Below are 22,909 nucleotides of genomic sequence, written 5' to 3'. Positions count from 1 at the left end.
TGGAGACCAAATATGGTGGGTCTGTTAAGACCTTTCGGTTTGATAATGGTCGTGAGTATGTGTGTCAAGTTGTAGAGGATTTCCTTCGAAAAAGGGAGATTGTTCATCAGACATCGTGTAGCTATACCCCTCAGTTGAATAACATTTATAATAGGTGGTGTTTTGAATATTTAAAAGGTGTTTTAACAGCTTTTATTAATAGTGCTTCCAGTCTTGGACTATTTTTGTAATTTCTTCTTTTTACCCTAATTCTCATTTAACGTGAGAAGTGGGCAGCTTAATGAATTATATCGTGCAGTTTTCTCTCTCTCTCTCTCCCTCTCCTCGTCTCTCTTGATCTCTCGCAACATGGTATCAGAGCAGGGGAAGTTACCACTGGCGACTGTGAAACTTTCAGCAACCTTCTCCTCTTCGGCAATCGCTCTCCCTCCTCTCTCCTCTCTCCTCTCTCCTCTCTTCCTTCATCTGTTCTGGTCGGCAACATCAGCAAGGAGCGTGGGAAGGAGTCTGTCCACGCTCAGAAATATGCGTGAATAGACTCCAACTGTGGATGGCGCAGCTATGTGGGAGTCTGCGTCTTTTAATATCTTATGGATTGACATAAGATGGTGGAGCAGCCAAATGAAGAACTGCTGGTTGAGGAGTCGTGGATGCTGATGCAGAAGTCGTCATCAGTGGTGGACAGCAATCTGCTGTGTGGGAAGAAGTGCTGCGCATCTAAACGTGAGTAGAATCATTTTTGGTAATCGTGGTGTGGCTGTTGTCTGGACAGAAATCTGCTGTGTGGGAAGAAGCACTGCCCATCTACACATGAGTGAATTTATTTTGTAGTCGTGGAGTGGCTATCAGCCATGGACAGCAACCTGCTGTGTATTTTGTAGTCGTGGAGTGAGCCATGGACAGCAACCTGCTGTGTGGTTATTTATATTTTATTTGGAAGAACTGCTGCTCATCTACACAAAATTTTTTTTACTGTCGCACTAGTCCTTGTTTTTTTTTATCAGCCTTATTCTGCTCTATATATTCTCTTTCGGCTGAACTATTGTGGACAGATTTACAATGGCTGAAAATCTCAAACCTGATTTCTCTCATGATTTTAAAATTGGGGGCAATCCATTCTCATACGGTTCTACAGTTAAATTGGATGGTCTTAATTATGAAATCTGGTCGAGGTCATTCATGATGTCAGTCACTAGACATCGAAAAAAATATTTACTTGAGGAAGATGAACCAGTTATCAAGACTGGAAAGTATGCTTCGTGGGAAGAGGATAACAACATGGTTATGTCTTGGATCATGAGTAGTGTGGACTCTTCTATTTCTCCTACCATTGCCTATTATACTACTGCTCAGGAGATGTGGGATTTTTTACGTGAGACTTATTCACATGACAAGAATATGAGCAAGGTATTCCAGGTAGAGGAAGAACTATACAAACTACAATAGGGTGATATGAGTTTGCCCCAATATTTTGCAGCAGTCAAGACCACTTTTGAGCGACTAAAATCCTTTCGGCCTCCATGTACGTCGTGCTATAAGACTCATTATGAGCAAAGTATGGTTTCCAAGTTTTTGGCAAGTCTTTCTCCAGAATATTCAGTGGAAAAGACACAAATGCTCACTGGGAGTGATATCCCTGGTTTGGCAGAGGCATGTAATAGGCTAAGTCGTCTGGCGGTTACTCTACCGCATTCTGTCAGTGACACACCCACATCAGCATCGGCTGCATCTAATGGGCATGGGTCAAGTTCTTCCTCTATCTCTAGAGGAAGGGGCACAGGTAGGGGGTTCGGAGGACGTGGCAGATTTCACTGTACCCATTATGGGAAAATCAGTCATCTTGTGGACAGGTGCTGGAATATCTATGGTCGACCATCTGAAGGCTCACAGGGAAGAGGGTCTAAGACTCCCACAGGTAGAGGTACTTCATCTTCAGTTCCTACGGGAATGGCTCAGGCAGCAGCCATTGGAGAGAATCCATCTACATCTGAGTCTTTCTCTCTTAGCCTGAATAAGGCAGAGTATGACCATATATTATCTCAAAGAGCTGCTTCATCTTCCACATTAGTCTCTGCCTCGTCTAGAATAGTTGGTTCTGCTCTTTCCTCAGTTTCACACGACCCAGGTATAGTTTGGATGATTGATTCAGGTGCCTCAAGGCAGTTTTGTAGTCGGCCGCATTTGTTCTCTTCCTTGACCAAGTTTGATCGGCCACAGTTTGTTAAATTAGCCGATGGTAGGTTCTCTCCCATTATGGGAAGTGGTGATGTTAAAATCTCCCATTCATTAAGTTTATCAAATGTTTTATATACTCCAGAGTTTCCTACAAACCTATTGACAGTACAACAGCTAACATCTAGTTTGCCATGTAAAGTCATGTTTGACCCTAATTCTTGTGTATTTGAGGACTTACAAACTGGAAAGATGATTGGTGGAGGGTATGAGCAAGGGAGAGTCTACCTTTTGTCGACATCTATGGATTCTACAGCTATTTCTATGTCTCAAAAACCCACTCCATATCAATGGCTCCTGCGGTTGGGTCATCCTTCTCCATCGAAGTGCGTCATGTTCTTCCCTTATGTCTATGTACGACACCTTTGAGTGTGAAGCTTGTCAACTTGGCAAACACACTCGAAGTAGTTTTCCTTCAAGTGTAAGTCCATCCAGTTAGAGTCTTTTTGATCTTCTTCATGTTGATGTGTGGGGGCCTAGTCGGGCTGCTAGTAGGTCTAAGTTTCGTTATTACCTAGTCATTGTTGATGATTATTCTAGAGTCAGTTGGGTGTTTTTGTTTTGAAAGAGAGGTCTGATGTCATATGTATTCTCAAAAATTTCATTCTAAAAATAAAGACTCAATTTTCTTCTATTGTCAAATGCATTCGCACTGATAATGCCTTAGAGTTCAAAGCCTCCAACTTAAGGCAATTTTACCACAATCATGGTATTCGACAACAGTTTACATGTCCTCACACGTCCCAACAAAATAGGGTTGCTGAGAGAAAACATCACCAACTTCTAGACATGGCTCGTACTCCTATGTTGCACTCTCATCTCCCTGCGGGTTTTAGGGGAGATGCCATAACTTTTGCTTGTTACCTGATCAATCGTTTACCATCCTCAGCTATTCAAAATGAAATTTCCATCCAAAGAATGTTTCCCAATCGACCATTATTTCACCTTCCTCCAAAGGTGTTTGGTTGTATGTGTTTTGTTCATGTTCTAGGCACACACAGGGATAAACTTGCAGCTCAGTCCATCAAGTGTGTTTTCATTGGCTATCATTCTCATAAAAAAGGCTACAAATGTTTTGATCCCTTAACTCATAAAGAATTTATCAGTGCGGATGTTACCTTCTTTGAGTCTCAACCTTATTATATCTCCTCTTGTCCTCCACAACAGGTGTCACCTTCCGTTCCTCTTCCCATTCCTCCCATCCCATTGGATTCAGTTCCTTTTCACCTTGAGTCTCCCCCCAATAGTCGCTTTACAAATCCTCCATAGACTTATATCCATCGACATAAGGCTCCCACTGTCTCTCCACCAATGTCTCCTCAGGAGGTAAGCTCTCATGAAAACTTAGAATATGGCAGTCATGGCTCTGATGGGGCTGATGACCTTCCCATAGCTCTTCGCAAAGGTAAACGACAGTGTACTCTTCATCCTATATCTCAATCTGTTTCTACTGATCATATTGGTGGTAGCCTGCAACAGTTCGTGTCAGCCTTGTCAGGGTACTTTGTTCCCTCTAGTCACCAACAGGCAGTACTTGACCCGAAGTTGTGGCAAGCTATGCAAGATGAGATGGAGACTCTACTACAACGAGGGACATGGGACTTGGTTGATCCTCCATCTGGTTGTGATGTCGTTGGCTCCAAATGAGTTTTCACTATCAAGTATTTATCTAATGGCTCAGTGAAACGCTACAAAGCTCATCTTGTAGCCAAAGGGTATACACAAACATATGGTGTTGATTTCTTTGAGACTTTCTCACCTATAGCTAGGATGGGGACCATACGTTTTCTTGTGTCAGTCGCAGTGCATTATGATTGACCCTTATATCAGTTGGATGTCAAAAATGTTTTCTTATATGGGGATCTTGGTGAGACTGTTTACATGCAGCAACCCCCTGGCTTTGAACATCAAAGCGAGTTTGGTAAGGAGTGTAGGTTGGAGAAAGCTATCTATGGATTGAAACAAAGTCCTCGTGCTTGGCTTTACAAATTCTCTAAAGTGGTGTTAAAATGTGGCTTTACGAGGTCTCAACTGGACCATTCGTTGTTCATCAAGAAAGGATCTAGAGGTACAGTTGTGCTAGTGGTGTATGTTGATGATATTGTTTTGACAGGTGAATGTGAGCAGGAGGTAGCTCTAACAAAGTAGTTCTTGCAAAAATACTTTGTTACCAAAGATCTTAGTCAGCTACGGTATTTTCTTGGCATTGAAGTTGCTCGTAGCAAGGAAGAAGTTGTGTTGTCGCAAAGGAAGTATGTTCTTGATCTTTTACAAGACACAGAGATGCTAGGAGCTAAACCAGCAACTCTTCCTATGAATCCACAGGTACATCTATATGAGGATGACTCGAAAGATGTAGCTTCACAAGCCTACAGGTTGTTGATTGGTAAGCTTCTTTATGTGACAGTGAGTTGACCAGATATTAGCTCTGCCGTGGGAAAATTGAGCCAATTCATGAAAAAACCAAAACAATCACATTGGGATGCAGCTATGTTGATTGTCAAATATTTGAAGTCCTCCCATGGCAAAGGCCTTTTCTTCAAAAAAGATACATCTCTTGATGTTGAAGCTTACAGTGATGCAGATTATGCAAGCTCAATTGATGATAGGAAGTTTACCACAGGGTTTTGTGTGTTTGTGGGAGGAAATCTCAATTCCTGGAGGAGTAAGAAACAAAGTGTTGTTTCTAGGTCTAGTGCGGAGTCAGAATATCATGTGATGGCTCAAATTGCTGCCGAAATGACTTGGTCTAGGTCCCTACTTGAGAGTCTTGGTATTCCAACTTCTTTGCCTATGAAAATGTTTTGTGATAATAGAGCTGCCACATACATTGCCAATAATCCTGTATTTTATGAGAGGACAAAACACATTGAAGTTGATTGTCATTGTATTCGTGATATGGTTCAAGGGAGAAACATCTCCACTATACATGTAGCCTCAGAGGATCAAACAGCTGATATCTTTACTAAAGCATTGTCTATTGCAGAGTTCTCTAGACGTTGTAACAAGCTGGGCATGATTAACATCTACGCTCCAGCTTCAGGGGGAGTGTTGAATAACATTTATAATAGGTGGTCTTTTGAATATTTAAAAGGTGTATTAACATCTTTTATTGATAGTTCTTCTAGTCTTGGACTGTTTTTGTAATTTCTTATTTTTACCCTAATTCTCATTTAACGTGAGAAGTGAGCAGCTTAATGAATTAGATCGTGCAGTTTTCTCTCTCTCTCTCTCAACCTCTCCTCGTCTCTCTTGATCTCTCGCAACACCCTCCTCAAAACGAGGTCGCTGAGAGGAAAAATCGTCAGCTGCATAATGCCACTAGAGCCCTCTTGTTTCAAAGGAATCTCCCAAAACATTATTGGGGAGATGCTGTTCTCACTAGTGCATATTTGATTAACCATATGCCTAGTCGTGTGCTAAATGGGCAGACCCCCCACTCTATGCTCCCAGGGAATCATCAACCCTCCCTCCTCGTGTCTTTGGATGTGTTTGCTTTATTCATGATTGTTGAAATTAGAGGAGTTTATGTTTCTAGGTGGTTCTTTGTAATATTAAAGAGTTATAAGATCTCTTTAATATTTTCTTGATTTTAGATTGATGTAATCTTAAATCTCCTTTCTACCCTAATCTCTTTATAATAGAGATTAGGGTTAGTGAATAGAGTACGTTTTCTCTCCCCAACTCCCACGGCTTCAACTCTTTCTCTCTCTCTCCACGTCTCAACGCTGCAACATGGTATCAGAGTAGCGGACGTGACTGGTGACTTGAAGCAAACAACCGGCGACAGGCAACGGATGTCCATGAATCTGGCAACGTGAAGCAAACAGCCGGCGACCCTCCTTCTCCTCTCAGGCTTTATCTCTTCCACCTCTTCCATCTCCTTCCCTTCTTATGTTTCTTTCTCCTTCACTTCTCGTCTGTTCTAGTTTATTGATTTCCATCAACAAAACAGTGTGGATGAGTCTATTCACGCTAGGAGATATGCGTGAATAGACTCCAGCCATGGATTTTCAGAAGTATATATATATATATTATCGCAGCAAGGTGGGAGTCTGTGCTGATTAATCTCTTATGGTCTGATGTGTTCTATGATCAAAGCAGCCAAGTGGAGGACTGCTCTCTATGATTTTTGTGGCAGTTTATGTTGATTGTTTTATTTGCTGTCGCTATTCATGATTTGTGAAAAATAATATGTGGTATAGCAGCGTTAGATGCATAAATAAACAAGTTGTTGGTTGGAGCAAACAATACAAGCAGTGGGGATCCTTTTTTAGTTGTGGGCTTGCTGTTAGCAGCATTTTTTGTCTTCAAATTGCTGCTTTTTTTTGTCGTGGTGTTGCTGTCAACAGTTGGACAGCAGGTTGGTTGTTGCTGCGCATCTAACGTTGCCGTGTGGGACATTTGTTCTTGCTTATCAGTCTCTTTCTCAATATATATATATATATATATATATATATATATATATGTTCATTTTCTTCCTGGTGGTGGTTGATCTCTTGTGGATAGATTTGTGATGGCTGAAAATCCCAAAACTGATTTTTCTCATGAGGTTAAAAGTGGAGGAAATCTATTCTCTTATGGTTCTACTGTAAAGTTAGATGGATCTAACTATGAGATTTGGTCTCGTGTGTTTATGATGTCTATGATTGGACATCAGAAGGAGCATGTTATAGAAGAAAATGAGCCTGTTGAAAAGAGTGGAAAATATGGTTCATAGAAGGGAGATAATAATATTGTCATGTCGTGGATCATGAATAGTGTGCAACCACAGATTGCATCAACTATTGCATACTACATCTCAACCAAAAAAATGTGGGATTTCTTGAAACAAACTTACTCAAATGACAAGAATGTTAGCAAGATATTGCAGGTGGAGGAGGAATTACTTAATTTGCAACAGGGTGACCAAAGTCTTACTCAGTACTTCGCTTCCCTCAAGTCCATCCATGAACGACTTAAAGCACTACGTTTTCCATGTCCAACATGTCATAAGACTCATGGTGAACAGTCTATGGTTGCGAAGTTTCTACAAGGTCTCTCCCCTGAATATGCAGTAGCAAAGGCTCAGATGTTGACTGGAGCAGAAATCCCTGACCTAGCTGAAGCCTACAACAGACTTAGTCGTCTTGTTGTGACCCTTTCTCAGCCATCTAGTGATATCCATGTCTCTGCCTTGGTAGCCTCAGGAGGTCGTGGATGCAGTTCATTCAGGGGAGAGGCATAGGTCGAGGGTCAGGAGGAGGTCGGAGGAGATTTCAGTGCACTTATTGTAGGAAAATAGGACATTTAGAAGACAGATGTTGGGATAAACATGGTCGTCTTTCTGTTACATCCCTAGGAAGAAATGTTGCATCTAAGCAGGGCAAAACTTTTTTACAGTCTCCTATTGGGTCTGTTCAGACAGCTTCATCAGTTGTAAATGGGTCTTTATCTCCTTCTCACCCTGAGACAGTGACTGTGAGTATCAATAAGTCAGAGTATGAGGACTTCCTACCACACAGATCTACGCAGCCGTCGACCTCTACAGTCATGATAGACATTGCTATGTCTCTTGATACTATCCCACATGATATAGGTACTACTTGGATTATTGATTCAGGAGCATCGATACACTTTTGTAGTAGATCTTCTATGTTTACTGTGCTACACTCATTACCTCACCTCAGACATGTCATGTGAAACATGCAGATGGTTGATGGTCACCTATTACAGGTTATGGTGATATCAAAATTTCTCAGTCCATGAGTATTCCTAATATGTTATATGCTCATAAGTTTCCAACAAATTTGTTATCAGTTGGACAATTGATTAATTACTTACATTGTCGTGTTACATTTGACTATGGTTTATGTTCATTTTAGGACTTGCAAACTGGGAAGATGATTGGTGGAGGCTATGAGAAAGGGGGCATCTACTTCCTATCGGATCCAGTGGGTATTGCAGTATCATCGATCACCTCACCTCACCGTCCTTCTCCTTCCAGTGGCATCTCAGACTTGGTCATCCATCTGTCTCCAAGCTCCGTCACCTTCTTCCTCATCTTTCAGTACCAGAGTCATTCCAGTGTGAAGCCTGTCAACTTGGAAAACACACTCGTAGTAGTTAATTCATCAAGTCTTAGTCCGTCCAGTTGTGGACTTTTTGATCTTCTTCAAGTTGATGTATGGGGTCCTAGTAGAGTTGCTAGTAGGTCAAGATTTCGGTATTTTCTTGTCATTGTTGATGATTATTCTCGAGTCACTTGGGTCTTCCTTTTGAAGGAAAGGTCTGAAGTAGTATGTACTCTCAAAAATCTTATTATTGAAATAAAGACCCAGTTTGGTATTCTTGTTAAAAGCATTCGCACTGATAATGCCCTTGAATTCAATGCCTCTACCTTAATATACCTTAATGAAGTTTTACTCTGATAATGACATTTGTCCTCAGTTTACTTGTCCCCATACCTCCCAACAAAATGGAGTAGCTGAATGTAAACATCGCCAACTTTTAAATGTGGCTCGTTCCCTAATGCTTCACACTAATTTACCTGCATATTTTTGGAGAGATGCCATCCTCACTGCCTGTTATTTAACCAACCATTTACCCTCATCCTCCATTGAGAACAAGGTTCCCATTAAACTTGAGCATCCACAACGACCCTTATTTCCTCCCATTAAACTTGAGCAACCACAACGACCTTTATTTCCAGTGGCTCCCAAAGTATTTGGTTGCACATGTTTTGTTCACATACTTGGACCCACACGTGATAAATTGGGTGCCCAAGCCATTAAGTGTATCTTTATAGGCTACTCTAGAAACCATAAAGGCTACAAATGCCTTGACCCCTTGACTCTAAAGAAGTATATCAATGCGGATGTCACATTCTTTGAGTCTCAGCCTTATTATAGTTCCTCTCCCATCCTTACTGAAATGCCACCATCACCAAACCCACTACCTATTCCTCCAATTCCTTTGGAGTCATTCTCTTTTGAATCTCCTTCTAAAGACTCTCCGGCTATCGTGTCCAAGTTTCATGATCCTCCACTAGTCTACACACGTCGACAAGACCCTTCTCATGATCCTTCGCCAACCGCTTCTCAGGAGGTAAATTCATTTGAAGTGAGTAGCCCTAGTCCATCTGATCCCTGTCAAGACTTACCCATCGTTCTTCGCAAAGGTAGGCGACAATGTACTTTGCATCCTATATCTCATTTTGTGTCTACTGACGGTGTTGGTAAAAGTATGCAACAGTTTATTCAAGCTCTGGCTGCTCATACAGTTCCTACATGTTACCAACAAGCTTTATTAGATACTCAATGGAGACAGGCTATGCAGGATGAGATGGATGCCTTAGTTCAGCGAGGCACCTGGGAACTTGTTGATCCTCCTGACATTGTTGGTTCTAAGTGGGTATTCACAGTGAAATATAATTTTGATGGTTCTATGGAACAATACAAAGCTCGGTTGGTTGTTAAGGGCTACACGCAGACCTACGGTGTGGATTTCTTTGAGACATTTTCTCCGGTTGCTCGGTTGAGAACCATTCGTCTTATCATTTTTGGGGTTGTACACCATGACTGGCACATGTACCAGCTTGATGTCAAAAAAAATTTTTTTACGGTGATCTCAATGAGACTGTCTATATGCAACAACCACCAGGGTTTGAACGATAGGGGGAGTGTGGCAAAGTGTGCAAACTGAAGAAAACTATTTATGGACTCAAGCAGAGTCCTCATGCGTGGTTTCACAAGTTTTTCGAGGTAGTCTCAAAGTGTAGCTTTGCGAGATCTCCTTTTGATCATTCTCAGTCTATCAAGAAGGCTTCCAGGGGTATAACCATCATAGTGGTTTATGTTGATGATATTATCCTGACAGGTGACTCCGATCAAGAAATTTCTGATGCAAAGCTGTTTCTTCAAAAACACTTTGTGATGAAAGATCTTGGTCCACTACGATATTTCTTGAGAATAGAGGTTGCTCGCAATAGGGATGGTGTTGTTCTCTCTCAACGGAAGTATGTTCTTGATTTATTGCAGGACACATGGATGCTAGGAACTAAACTGGCTAATTTACTTATGAATCCACGTATACACCTTCATGATGACCAAACAAAATTAGTGGATTCTCGATCTTACAGGTCCCTTATTGGAAAACTACTCTATGTTACTGTGACAAGATCAGACATTAGCTTTGTAGTGGGAAAACTAAGTCAATTTATGAAAAAACCCAGGAAAGTTCATTGGGATGCTGCTTTGATGGTGGTTAAATATATGAAATCGTCTCCTGGCAAAGGCCTTTTGTTCAAAAAAGGCAAGACCCTGGAAGTGGAAGCCTATAGTGATGCTGACTATGCTGGCTCAGTCGAAGACAGGAAATCTACCACAAGATGTATATTTTTGGGAGGCAACCTCATATTATGGAGAAGCAAAAAACAAGGCGTGGTGTCAAGATCTAGTGTAGAATCCGAATATAGAGCTATGGCTCAAACTGCAGCAGAAATGACTTGGGCTATATCCATGTTATCTAGCCTAAGTGTGTCGATTCCACTTCCCATGAAGATAGATGTATTGTGACATTCGAGCAACCACATACATTGCAAACAATCTAGTTTTTCATGAGAGAACTAAACATATTGAAGGTGACTGCCATTACATTCGGGATCTCGTTCAAGGAGGAACCATTGCCACTATTCATGTTCCTTCAGAAGATCAAGCTGCAGATGTCTTCACCAAAGCTCTCCCTATTGGTGATTTCTCTAAATGTTGTGGCAAGCTGAACATGTTTAATATGTATGCTCGAGCTTGAGGAGGAGTGTTGAAATTAAAGGAGTTTATGTTTCTAGGTGGTTCTTTGTAATATTAAAGAGTTATAAGATCTCTTTAATATTTTCTTTATTTTAGATTGATGTCATCTGTAAATTTCCATTCTACCCTAATCTCTTTATAATAGAGATTAGGGTTAGTGAATAGAGTACGTTTTCTCTCCCCAACTCTCACGACTTCAACTCTTTCTCACTTTCTCTCCATGTCTCAAGGCTGCAACAACGATCACAGCCCTAATGTTAGAAAACTGGATCCAAGGTTGATTAAGGGAATATTTGTTGGGCATCCTCCTACTCAAAAGGGGGGCTATAAGTGTCTGGGGAAGAGTATTCTCCAAGTCAGGAGATTCAATTTATAGATTTTTTGAAGTACAAGCAGGAAGAGAGTCCACCGGTTGCAGATGTGCTTGAACATGAGAGGAATGAAGGGTGCTCCACTGGGACGGACGAGCAACGTAACCGCTTGTTTGGGCAGGTGTACTCTAGGTGAAGAGTTTGTACAGATAAGGTAACTGATGGTGAGAATACTTGTCACACCCCGACCTTTTTACCCTCAAACTATATTTTTTTTTTCAAAACATAAAGCATCGAGGTGTGACTACCAAACAATTCAAATTGACGATGAGCCAAGCAATTCAAAACAATGGGGCGAACTTTCATTAATATAACCCTTTTGTTTCATACAAATTCACATCTATGTGCATGACCAAAATGCCCCAAAATCAATAACATTGATGCCTAACAAAAAGAAGACATCAATAAAACCAAAACATGACGCGCCGGCACTACAAACGACAATCCCAAAACCACCCCAGTAGGACGTGAGTGAAGCCATCCGCTCAACCTGTTGCCCCGGGTCCGCCAAAACCTGAAAAAGAAAACAACTGAAGGCTCAGCCTTCGCAGTATGACAACAAGCCAGAAAAATGCCAAACCCTCTATCTTGGCATCACCCTTCAACAAATAGGAGCCATAGTTCACTCTATCTTCTTCTGGCACCTTCAGAAGCCCAAAAATACGTTCAACCTCTTCAATCCAGTCCTTTGCCTTGTCATGACTGCCCCCTCCTGAAAAGATAGGCGGCTGCATCGCCATAAACTGTTGATAAGACACTGTCGTTGCCTTCTCCCGAATTGGAGCACTGGTGTCCCCCGAAGGAGATGCGTTACTCCTCTGATTACCGACCATAGACTGCACTAACGTGGTCAGCGTCTGCAACGTGGTCAGCAATATAGTCTGTTGATCCACTGGCGGAGTCTGTCTCGGTGGGGTTTGGGCACCCCCACCTAGCTGGGCATACTGGGGCTCTGACGCACTGTCACCCCGCGGAGTATGCGCATCAGAATGGGTTGGGCTGGGCTCTCTATGTGCCTCTGAAGACGGCCCAGCTCGCTTCTTACCCCTACGATGATATTCCATCTGTACAAACAAGATCTTAAATTCTCAAATCACGACCAATACCAAACTCACAAGTCAAATCACAACGTGCATTAGCACGAAGTTCAAAACACAGATCACATTACATACCTATACTTGAAAAAAAATCAAAACTACAATAACCAACTAATCAAACAAATGCGTACCTGGGCAACACGGCTTCACAGATAGACTTTAACTCACATCCATAATGGGGTTTGCCATGGCTCTGATACCAAAACTGTCACACCCCGACCTTTTTACCCTCAAACTATATTTTTTTTTTCAAAACATAAAGCATCGAGGTGTGACTACCAAACAATTCAAATTGACGATGAGCCAAGCAATTCAAAACAATGGGGCGAACATAAAGCATTAATATAACACTTTTGTTTCATACAAATTCACATCTATGTGCATTACCAAAATGCCCCAAAATCAATAACATTGATGCCTAACAAAAAGAAGACATCAATAAAACCAAAACATGATGCGCCGGCACTACAAACGACAATCCCAAAACCACCCCAGTAGGACGTGAGTGAAGCCATCCGCTCAACCTGTTGCCCCGGGTCCGCCAAAACCTGAAAAAGAAAACAACTGAAGGCTCAGCCTTCGCAGTATGGCAACAAGCCAGAAAAATGCCAAACCCTCTCAAGTAAGGCTCAAATAAAGGGACAAATATCAACCCATCTATCGTCATGTCGCGTCTGAGTGCGACACGTAAAAGCCACTTGATGGCCACACTAACCCAACATCAGTCACATGCGAAGCATGCTTAAACATAACACTTGCATTCATATCAATCACATATACGTCAGTCACATGCATTCTGTCAAACACTTTGCATTTTCATTAACTTTAGTGCATTAACAGTTCCTGTGGGTGCAACACAGGCACGTGCACACCGCGGGCGGCCTACAGCCGAGAGACAACCCCCGTGGTGGCCCATAACAGTATGGATCCATTTCACCCGCTGCAGCGGTAGAGCACTCATCCCTGGATGTGTGACGTCCAAGGTGAGATACTCAGCCTTCCCTAGGACACCCAGGTTGGGAAGGCAGGAGCTCAACGCTCCAAGCACAACACACAACAGAACCCTGGGGCCTTGCACCGCCTGCGCTCTGACAGGCGAGACCAGTGGCAATCAAGGGGGACGTCTCCCAAACACATAGCCACATCCCACTGGTCTCTCATCTCTTAGTTATTCATTCTTATCATTATAGTTACACATTCATAAGATGACTGGCTAGCACACGAGGTCAGTACACTTCCCGAGTGCACCCACACCTCCGATTACCTCCACATGAGGTCTATACATACAGTAACAGTCATTGCTAGCCGTCATACCATACGGGTACAACTACCCTCCAAAACATCCATTTGCATCATTGCCCATGGCAATGCATATGCAACAACATACACATTCATATCAATCATCACATCAATCCTCACATCAATCATGTCAATCACCTCTTCGAAAAACTTAGCCAATCCACAGAGAGTAGTCTCGATCTGCGGTTGGCTCGTAGCTGTCCTATGCAGTTATCATTCTATGATGCTTTCTAATGCACAATTGGGGTCGAGGAGACACTCGACTCGATACCCCACCTCATCTGTCCTAAACAGATATCAATTCTAGCATGCACATGCCAATGCGTAACATTTTTAAATCGAATGACTAATAATCTTTCTAACCCATTCATATCATGTAAGCAACATACACATACTCAATCACAAAACAGTCAATCAATTAACATCACAATCCTAGGATCCCTTGATCCTAGGAGCACCCAATCACACAATTGCCCCAGGCAGGAATTTGCCTGGAAAGTTGCCATACATGTGGCGCGCTCACCAAATTCTTCAAAATGCCTCAAGCTTCGAACTCAAGGTCGACGGGATGAGCCCGGTGCACCTGCAAACATAAACAAGAATAAGGTTTCTACTAGATACCTACACCAATCAAATAGAAACGAACAGATACAAAAATAAAATCCTTGAGGCACGTGTCAGCGCCTCAAGAGGGTATCGACAGGTAGTGTCGACCAACGGGCTCTCCACAAGGCCTCCTCCTTTACGTCTTGACGTTGCCTTGACTTATCAAAGCCTTCAACCATCAATTAAACCATCACTAATTCCTTTCTCAATAACGTTCTTTAAGTAAGGCATCAACCTCAAGTCACATCCCAATACGCATATATCCCTAAATAACTTCATGATACACCTGTTTACCGAAGTCTGCGCTACACTCCCTAAGACGGTTCTAAATCTTCCCCACAACCACACAATCTCTACCATGCTTCCCTAAAGCTTCGAAAATTAATCCATCATGCTAAAACGATCATTAAGTACATGAATCATCACTTTCCAACGCAAATCCTAAGTTTCCCCCAAAAACAAAATTACTAACATGCGTCCCAAAATCATCAATTCTAAGCTCTAGCATGCTCGAACCATAATTATACATGCTCTAAAAGATAAATACTCATCATTTTGAGCTTGATTAGGTATTGCTCACCCCAAAACAAGCGTCCAAACTGCTACAACCCTTCTAGCAACCACTTCACACGTCCGATCAAGTGCCAATGCTCGAGATTGCTTGCTGTCGCTGCTCACTACACACCCTACTAGCAGGTAAGAGGGGAAAACGTCCCCTAAACTGCAAACCAACCCCAAACGCCCAAAAAGTTTAACACAAACTCTGTTGCTAGGAAAGACCCACGGTAGTAGTGGGGGAAAAAAACTGAAATAAACAAAGAAAAGGGACGCTGACAGAGAGGAGAGACAGAGAGAGGAAGGGTTCGGTCAAGGGGGAAAACGGCCATGGGGTGAGAAGAGAGAGAAAGAGCAGGCGGGGGAGTGCGGGTGAGTGAGAAGAGGGTCGAGCGGTAGAGAACCAGCGGAAAGAGGGGAAAGAAAATGGCGAGAGAGAAGAAGAGGGGACGTGCGGCAGAGAGCAAAACAAACAAAAGGGCATGAGTGGCAGAGCAAGAAAAATCGCACGAGAGAGAGAGGGTTTACCCAGCCGCCACCGCCGCCGCCGCTGCCACCTCCATCGCCGTCGCCGTCGCCGTTCCAGCCACCACCACCCGACCGTCACTCTCCTCCCTCTGCGCTGCCACAGGAGACCACCGGAGACAACGAAGAAGGAAGGGAAAGGCGAGGGAGAAAGGCCTCGCGTCGGGCCCTTACGCGAGTGGGGGTCGGTTCCGGGTCTGGACCCTAGCTCAACCCGACCCGCCGAACCAACGAGCATTACATCCTACCCTCCTAAAAAGAAAATTTCGTCCTCGAAATTTAGCTCATACCTCAATGCAAGAACAAGTGCGGATATCTCTTCCGCATGTCCTCCTCATGCTCCCATGTACTCTCCTTCAACCCATGGTACTGCCATTCCACTTTCACTAAAGGAATCCTCTTAGTGCGAAGCACTTGCTCTCGATGATCCACAATTCTAATGGGTTGTTCTTCCATTGTCAAATCATCTTGTACTAGAATACCTTGAAAATCAATCACATGTGTCGGGTCGGGTACGTATTTTCGAAGCCTGGAAACATGGAAAACGTCATGAACATGACTCAAATCTGGTGGTAACGCCAATCTGTATGCCACCTCTCCAATCTTCTCTAATATCTCAAAAGGTCCTACAAACCTCGGGCTCAATTTTCCCTTCGTACCAAAGCGAAAAACACCCTTAGTAGGAGAAATCTTTAAAAACACATGATCACCCACCTCAAAAGCCAATTCTCTACGACGAATGTCAGCATAACTTTTCTGTCTACTCTGAGCAGTCAACAACTTCTTTCTTATCAATTCCACTTGGTCGGTGTAGTGTAGCAAAACTAAAGGGCTTTCGATCTTACCATCACCCAATTCGGCCCAACAAGTTGGCGATCTGCACGGTCTTCCATACAAAGCCTCAAAAGGTGCCATCCCAATACTAGAGTGGTAACTGTTATTGTAAGCAAATTCTACCAGTTTCACATGTTTGTCCCATTCTCCTTTCCACTCTAAGACACATGCACGCAACATGTCTTCTAAGGTCTGAATAGTCCTCTCTGATTGCCCATCAGTTTGGGGATGAAATGCTGTGCTCATCTTAAGCTTGGTACCCAAAGCCCTCTGTAATTGCCCCCAAAACCTAGAGGTAAAACGCGGATCTCGATCCGAAATGATAGACTTTGGCACTCCATGCAATCTCACTATCTCGCCAATATACAACTCTGCGAGACTTTCCAATGATTGACTGATTCTGATTGGCAGAAAGTGAGCAGACTTCGTAAGTCGATCAACAATCACCCATATGGCATTCTGTTGTCTTTTGGTACGAGGCAACCCAACCACAAAATCCATCGTAATGTCTTCCCATTTCCACACTGGAATATCGATTCTTTGCAACAAGCCTCCTGGCCGCTGATGCTCTGCTTTTACCTGTTGGCAAATCAAGCACTTTGCCACATATTCTGCAATTTCACGCTTCATTCCAGGCCACCAAAAATTTCTTCTCAAATCTTGAAACATCTTTGTACTGCCCGGGGGAATAGAAAACTTAGATTTGTGAGCATCATCAAGCAACAGACGCTTCACTCCTTCATCTCTAGGAACCCATAATCTCTGCCGAAAACGCAATGAACCATCTTCATTTTGATGCCAAAGAGAATCGTTTTTCTGGCTTGCTTCCATGTTCTTAGCAAACTCTGGATCTTCCTTTTGTTTCATTACAAGTTCTTCCATCAAAGGACGCCGAATCAAGGCCGTCATCGTTGCCTTGTGCTCATCACAAATGCAAGGCTGCCAAGCTATCACATCTTGCAATAATGCCCAAGAACGAGTCAACATACTGCACATTGTCGCCTTGGCATGCCTGCTCAACGCATCTGCCACCACATTCGCCTTGCCTGGATGATACGATATGGTGAAATCATAATCCTTTAAATATTCCATCCATCTTCTTTGCCTCAAGTTGAGATCCCTTTGTGAGGATATATACTTCAGGGACTTGTGATCTGTAAACACCTCGAATGTTGAACCATAAAGATAGTGTCTCCACATCTTCAATGCGAACACGACTGCTCCCAATTCCAAATCATGAGTGGGATAGTGCTGCTCATGGGTCTTCAACTGTCTTGATGCATAAGCCACTACACGGCCATGCTGCATCAACACACAACCATAACCGATCCCCGAAGCATCAGTGTACACCACAAAACCGGAATGACCTGATGGAAGCGTCAGAATAGGGGCAGAAGTAAGCTTGTCCTTTAGAGTTTGAAAACTCTTCTCACAATCTTCATTCCACACAAACTTCATCCCTTTTCTCAATAGCTTAGTCATGGGCGTAGCTATTTTCGAAAAGTCTTGTATGAACCTGCGATAGTATCCTGCCAATCCCAAAAAGCTTCTAACCTCAGTTACACTGCAAGGTGTTCTCCAGTCCTGAACAGCTGACACCTTAGCCGGATCGACGGATACTCCATCCTTCGAGATCACATGACCCAGAAAGTTTACCTTCTCTAGCCAAAATTCACATTTTGAGTATTTGGCGTAAAGCTTGTGCTTGCGCAAAAGACCTAACACACTTCTCAAGTGGTCTCTGTGCTCTGCCTCACTCTCTGAGTACACCAAAATATCATCAACAAACACAATAACAAAACGATCCAAGAACTCTTGGAAAACCCGATTCATGAGGTCCATGAACGCTGCGGGAGCATTAGTCAACCCAAAAGGCATGACCCTGAATTCATAATGTCCATACCTAGTTCGAAAGGCAGTCTTAGAAACATCTTCCTCCCGTATCAATAGTTGATGGTAGCCTGTCCTCAGATCGATCTTAGAGAAAACCTTTGCATTCTTAAGCTGATCAAACAAGTCTTCAATTCTTGGAAGCGGATACTTATTCTTGATGGTGACTTGATTCAACATACGATAATCTATACACAAGCGCATAGTCCCATCTTTCTTTTTCACAAACAGTACAGGTGCTCCCCAAGGAGACACGCTAGGTCGGATGAAGCCCTTATCTAAGAGCTCCTACAGTTGCTTCTTCAACTCTTCTAACTCTGCTGGTGCCATACGGTAGGGTGCCTTAGAAATAGGAGTTGTCCCTGGTAACAACTCTATCTTGAACTCCACTTCTCGAGTTGGAGTCAAACTCGACAATTCCTCAGGAAACACATCAGGATACTCACTCACCACGGCAACATCCTGCAATATCATCCATTCAGCCTCATTGATCAACACATTGACCAAGAAGGCAACGCTTCCACTTTCTATCCATCGCTTAGCCTTCAATGCATACACCAATATCTTATCAGTTCGACTGGCCCTACGAGCACGAAATTCCACAGACTGCATCTCATTAGTCAACATCTGTATCTGCTTCTTCCTACAATCTATAATGGCATAATGAGCATACAACCAATCCATACCCAAAATCACATCAAACTCATTGAGACCGAGGATCACCAACTGTGCAGGTAGGTGAAGTTGATGGATTTCCACGTTCACATCAGGAAGATACTCATGACACGACTCTTGAGCATGCATCGGACTAACAACTTTTAAAACATACGGCATTCTTCTAGCCGACACTTCGAGTGATGTAGCAAATCGACTAGATATAAAAGAATGTGTCGCTCCTGCATCAAATAACACTCTAGCAAAATGAGAACTGACAAGTAAAGTACCTTCAACGAGGTCGTGTGCCTGGAGCTCCTCCACAGTAGTAGCGTAGACACGTCCAGACGTTTGTCGTGCGCTAGAAGAACCGGCTTCAGGCTTCTTCAATTCTCGTTCTTTCTTCAACGGGCAATCCTTGATGAAGTGTCCCATACTTCCGCAGTGTAAACAAGCCCCAGTCACCCAATAGCACGGCTTCCCGGGGTGCACACGAGAACAAGTGGGGCACTTCTGAGAAGTCGGAGTGGCCACTGACCCCTGGGTGGCCTCACTACGGGTAGACTGGTTCCGTCTGAAAGTTCGGTCATCCCGCCTCTCATAAGGCCTTGTCCTGCCCGCAAAGTGTTGGCGCTTTACCTGTGTCCGTCCACCTTGTGAATGCTGGCCTGCTTTCTTCTGATGATCCTTCTGTGTCCTCACCCAATCTTCTTCTATGCATCGTGCCATTGTAACCGCCTCATCCAAGTCACGAGGTCTACTTGTCAACACTTTGCTTCGTAGTCCATCTCGCAGCCCGCGCACAAACTTGCCCGCTCTGGCCTCATCGGTACTGTAAAGGTGTGGGCAATACACCTCCAAGTGCCGATATCTCGTAATGTACTCTTCTAAGCTCGACTGATTCTGCTGCAAATCCAGAAACTCCTGCATTTTCTTGTCTCTGGCATACACCGGAAAGTATGTGCTGAAGAAGGAATCTCTGAACTGCTTCCATGAGATTGACCCTTGGCCAGCGAACCGAATCTCACTAGTTGATTGCCACCAATTCTTGGCATCACCCTTCAACAAATAGGAGCCATAGTTCACTCTATCTTCTTCTGGCACCTTCAGAAGCCCAAAAATACGTTCAACATCTTCAATCCAGTCCTTTGCCTTGTCATGACTGCCCCCTCCTGAAAAGATAGGCGCCTGCATCGCCATAAACTGTTGATAAGACACTATCGTTGCCTTCTCCCGAATTGGAGCACTGGTGTCCCCCGAAGGAGATGCGTTACTCCTCTGATTACCGACCATAGACTGCACTAACGTGGTCAGCAATATAGTCTGCTGATCCACTGGCGGAGTCTGTCTCGGTGGGGTTTGGGCACCCCCACCTAGCTGGGCATACTGGGGCTCTGACGCACTGTCACCCCGCGGAGTATGCGCATCAGAATGGGTTGGGCTGGGCTCTCTATGTGCCTCTGAAGACGGCCCAGCTCGCTTCTTACCCTACGATGATATTCCATCTGTACAAACAAGATCTTAAATTCTCAAATCACGACCAATACCAAACTCACAAGTCAAATCACAACGTGCATTAGCACGAAGTTCAAAACACAGATCACATTACATACCTATACTTGAAAAAAAATCAAAACTACAATAACCAACTAATCAAACAAATGCGTACCTGGGCAACACGGCTTCACAGATAGACTTTAACTCACATCCATAATGGGGTTTGCCATGGCTCTGATACCAAAACTGTCACACCCCGACCTTTTTACCCTCAAACTATATTTTTTTTTTCAAAACATAAAGCATCGAGGTGTGACTACCAAACAATTCAAATTGACGATGAGCCAAGCAATTCAAAACAATGGGGCAAACATAAAGCATTAATATAACCCTTTTGTTTCATACAAATTCACATCTATGTGCATGACCAAAATGCCCCAAAATCAATAACATTGATGCCTAACAAAAAGAAGACATCAATAAAACCAAACATGACGCGCCGGCACTACAAACGACAATACCAAAACCACCCCAGTAGGACGTGAGTGAAGCCATCCGCTCAACCTGTTGCCCCGGGTCCGCCAAAACCTGAAAAAGAAAACAACTGAAGGCTCAGCCTTCGCAGTATGGCAACAAGCCAGAAAATGCCAAACCCTCTCAAGTAAGGCTCAAATAAAGGGACAAATACAACCCATCTATCGTCATGTCGCGTCTGAGTGCGACACGTAAAAGCCACTTGATGGCCACACTAACCCAACATCAGTCACATGCGAAGCATGCTTAAACATAACACTTGCATTCATATCAATCACATATACGTCAGTCACATGCATTCTGTCAAACACTTTGCATTTTCATTAACTTTAGTGCATTAACAGTTCCTGTGGGTGCAACACAGGCACGTGCACACCGCGGGCGGCCTACAGCCGAGAGACAACCCCCGTGGTGGCCCATAACAGTATGGATCCATTTCACCCGCTGCAGCGGTAGAGCACTCATCCCTGGATGTGTGACGTCCAAGGTGAGATACTCAGCCTTCCCTAGGACACCCAGGTTGGGAAGGCAGGAGCTCAACGCTCCAAGCACAACACACAACAGAACCCTGGGGCCTTGCACCGCCTGCGCTCTGACAGGCGAGACCAGTGGCAATCAAGGGGACGTCTCCCAAACACATAGCCACATCCCACTGGTCTCTCATCTCTTAGTTATTCATTCTTATCATTATAGTTACACATTCATAAGATGACTGGCTAGCACACGAGGTCAGTACACTTCCCGAGTGCACCCACACCTCCGATTACCTCCACATGAGGTCTATACATACAGTAACAGTCATTGCTAGCCGTCATACCATACGGGTACAACTACCCTCCAAAACATCCATTTGCATCATTGCCCATGGCAATGCATATGCAACAACATACACATTCATATCAATCATCACATCAATCCTCACATCATCATGTCAATCACCTCTTCGAAAACTTAGCCAATCCACAGAGAGTAGTCTCGATCTGCGGTTGGCTCGTAGCTGTCCTATGCAGTTATCATTCTATGATGCTTTCTAATGCACAATTGGGGTCGAGGAGACACTCGACTCGATACCCCACCTCATCTGTCCTAAACAGATATCAATTCTAGCATGCACATGCCAATGCGTAACATTTTTAAATCGAATGACTAATAATCTTTCTAACCCATTCATATCATGTAAGCAACATACACATACTCAATCACAAAACAGTCAATCAATTAACATCACAATCCTAGGATCCCTTGATCCTAGGAGCACCCAATCACACAATTGCCCCAGGCAGGAATTTGCCTGGAAAGTTGCCATACCTGTGGCGCGCTCACCAAATTCTTCAAAATGCCTCAAGCTTCGAACTCAAGGTCGACGGGATGAGCCCGGTGCACCTGCAAACATAAACAAGAATAAGGTTCTACTAGATACCTACACCAATCAAATAGAAACGAACAGATACAAAAATAAAATCCTTGAGGCACGTGTCAGCGCCTCAAGAGGGTATCGACAGGTAGTGTCGACCAACGGGCTCTCCACAAGGCCTCCTCCTTTACGTCTTGACGTTGCCTTGAATTATCAAAGCCTTCAACCATCAATCAAACCATCACTAATTCCTTTCTCAATAACGTTCTTTAAGTAAGGCATCAACCTCAAGTCACATCCCAATACGCATATATCCCTAAGAACTTCATGATACACCTGTTTACCGAAGTCTGCGCTACACTCCCTAAGACGGTTCTAAATCTTCCCCACAACCACACAATCTCTACCATGCTTCCCTAAAGCTTCGAAAATTAATCCATCATGCTAAAACGATCATTAAGTACATGAATCATCACTTTCCAACGCAAATCCTAAGTTTCCCCCAAAAACAAAATTACTAACATGCGTCCAAAATCATCAATTCTAAGCTCTAGCATGCTCGAACCATAATTATACATGCTCTAAAAGATAATACTCATCATCTTTGAGCTTTGATTAGGTATTGCTCACCCCAAAACAAGCGTCCAAACTGCTACAACCCTTCTAGCAACCACT

The 22,909-nt window shown here is 43.4% G+C and overlaps 1 protein-coding gene across 6 annotated transcripts in view; it reads right to left on the bottom strand.

The window, feature by feature from the left end:
• Positions 1-22,286, bottom strand: part of LOC116257966 (phosphoinositide phosphatase SAC4-like) — a 32,965-nt gene extending 10,679 nt beyond the window's left edge. Inside the window, exons 1-2 of one of the 6 annotated variants that reach the window (XM_050078859.1) lie at positions 22,189-22,261; positions 11,724-12,453 (exon numbers count right to left, since the gene is read on the bottom strand). In XM_050078859.1, the coding sequence (XP_049934816.1) occupies positions 11,875-12,453 (579 nt within the window). In that variant the 5' untranslated portion in view covers positions 22,189-22,261 and the 3' untranslated portion in view covers positions 11,724-11,874. Of the gene's footprint in view, positions 1-11,723; positions 12,454-14,293; positions 14,788-22,188 lie in introns of those variants that run through there. The other 5 variants (XM_031634997.2, XM_050078863.1, XM_050078862.1 and 2 more) reach the window with 5 other exon arrangements.
• Positions 22,287-22,909: the final 623 nt, after the last annotated feature.

The sequence above is a fragment of the Nymphaea colorata genome, chromosome 7, assembly GCF_008831285.2.
Source record: "Nymphaea colorata isolate Beijing-Zhang1983 chromosome 7, ASM883128v2, whole genome shotgun sequence".
NCBI classification, from domain to species: domain Eukaryota; kingdom Viridiplantae; phylum Streptophyta; class Magnoliopsida; order Nymphaeales; family Nymphaeaceae; genus Nymphaea; species Nymphaea colorata.
Note: the sequence above shows the minus strand (reverse complement) of the source record. Positions and strands in the feature narration are given on the sequence as shown.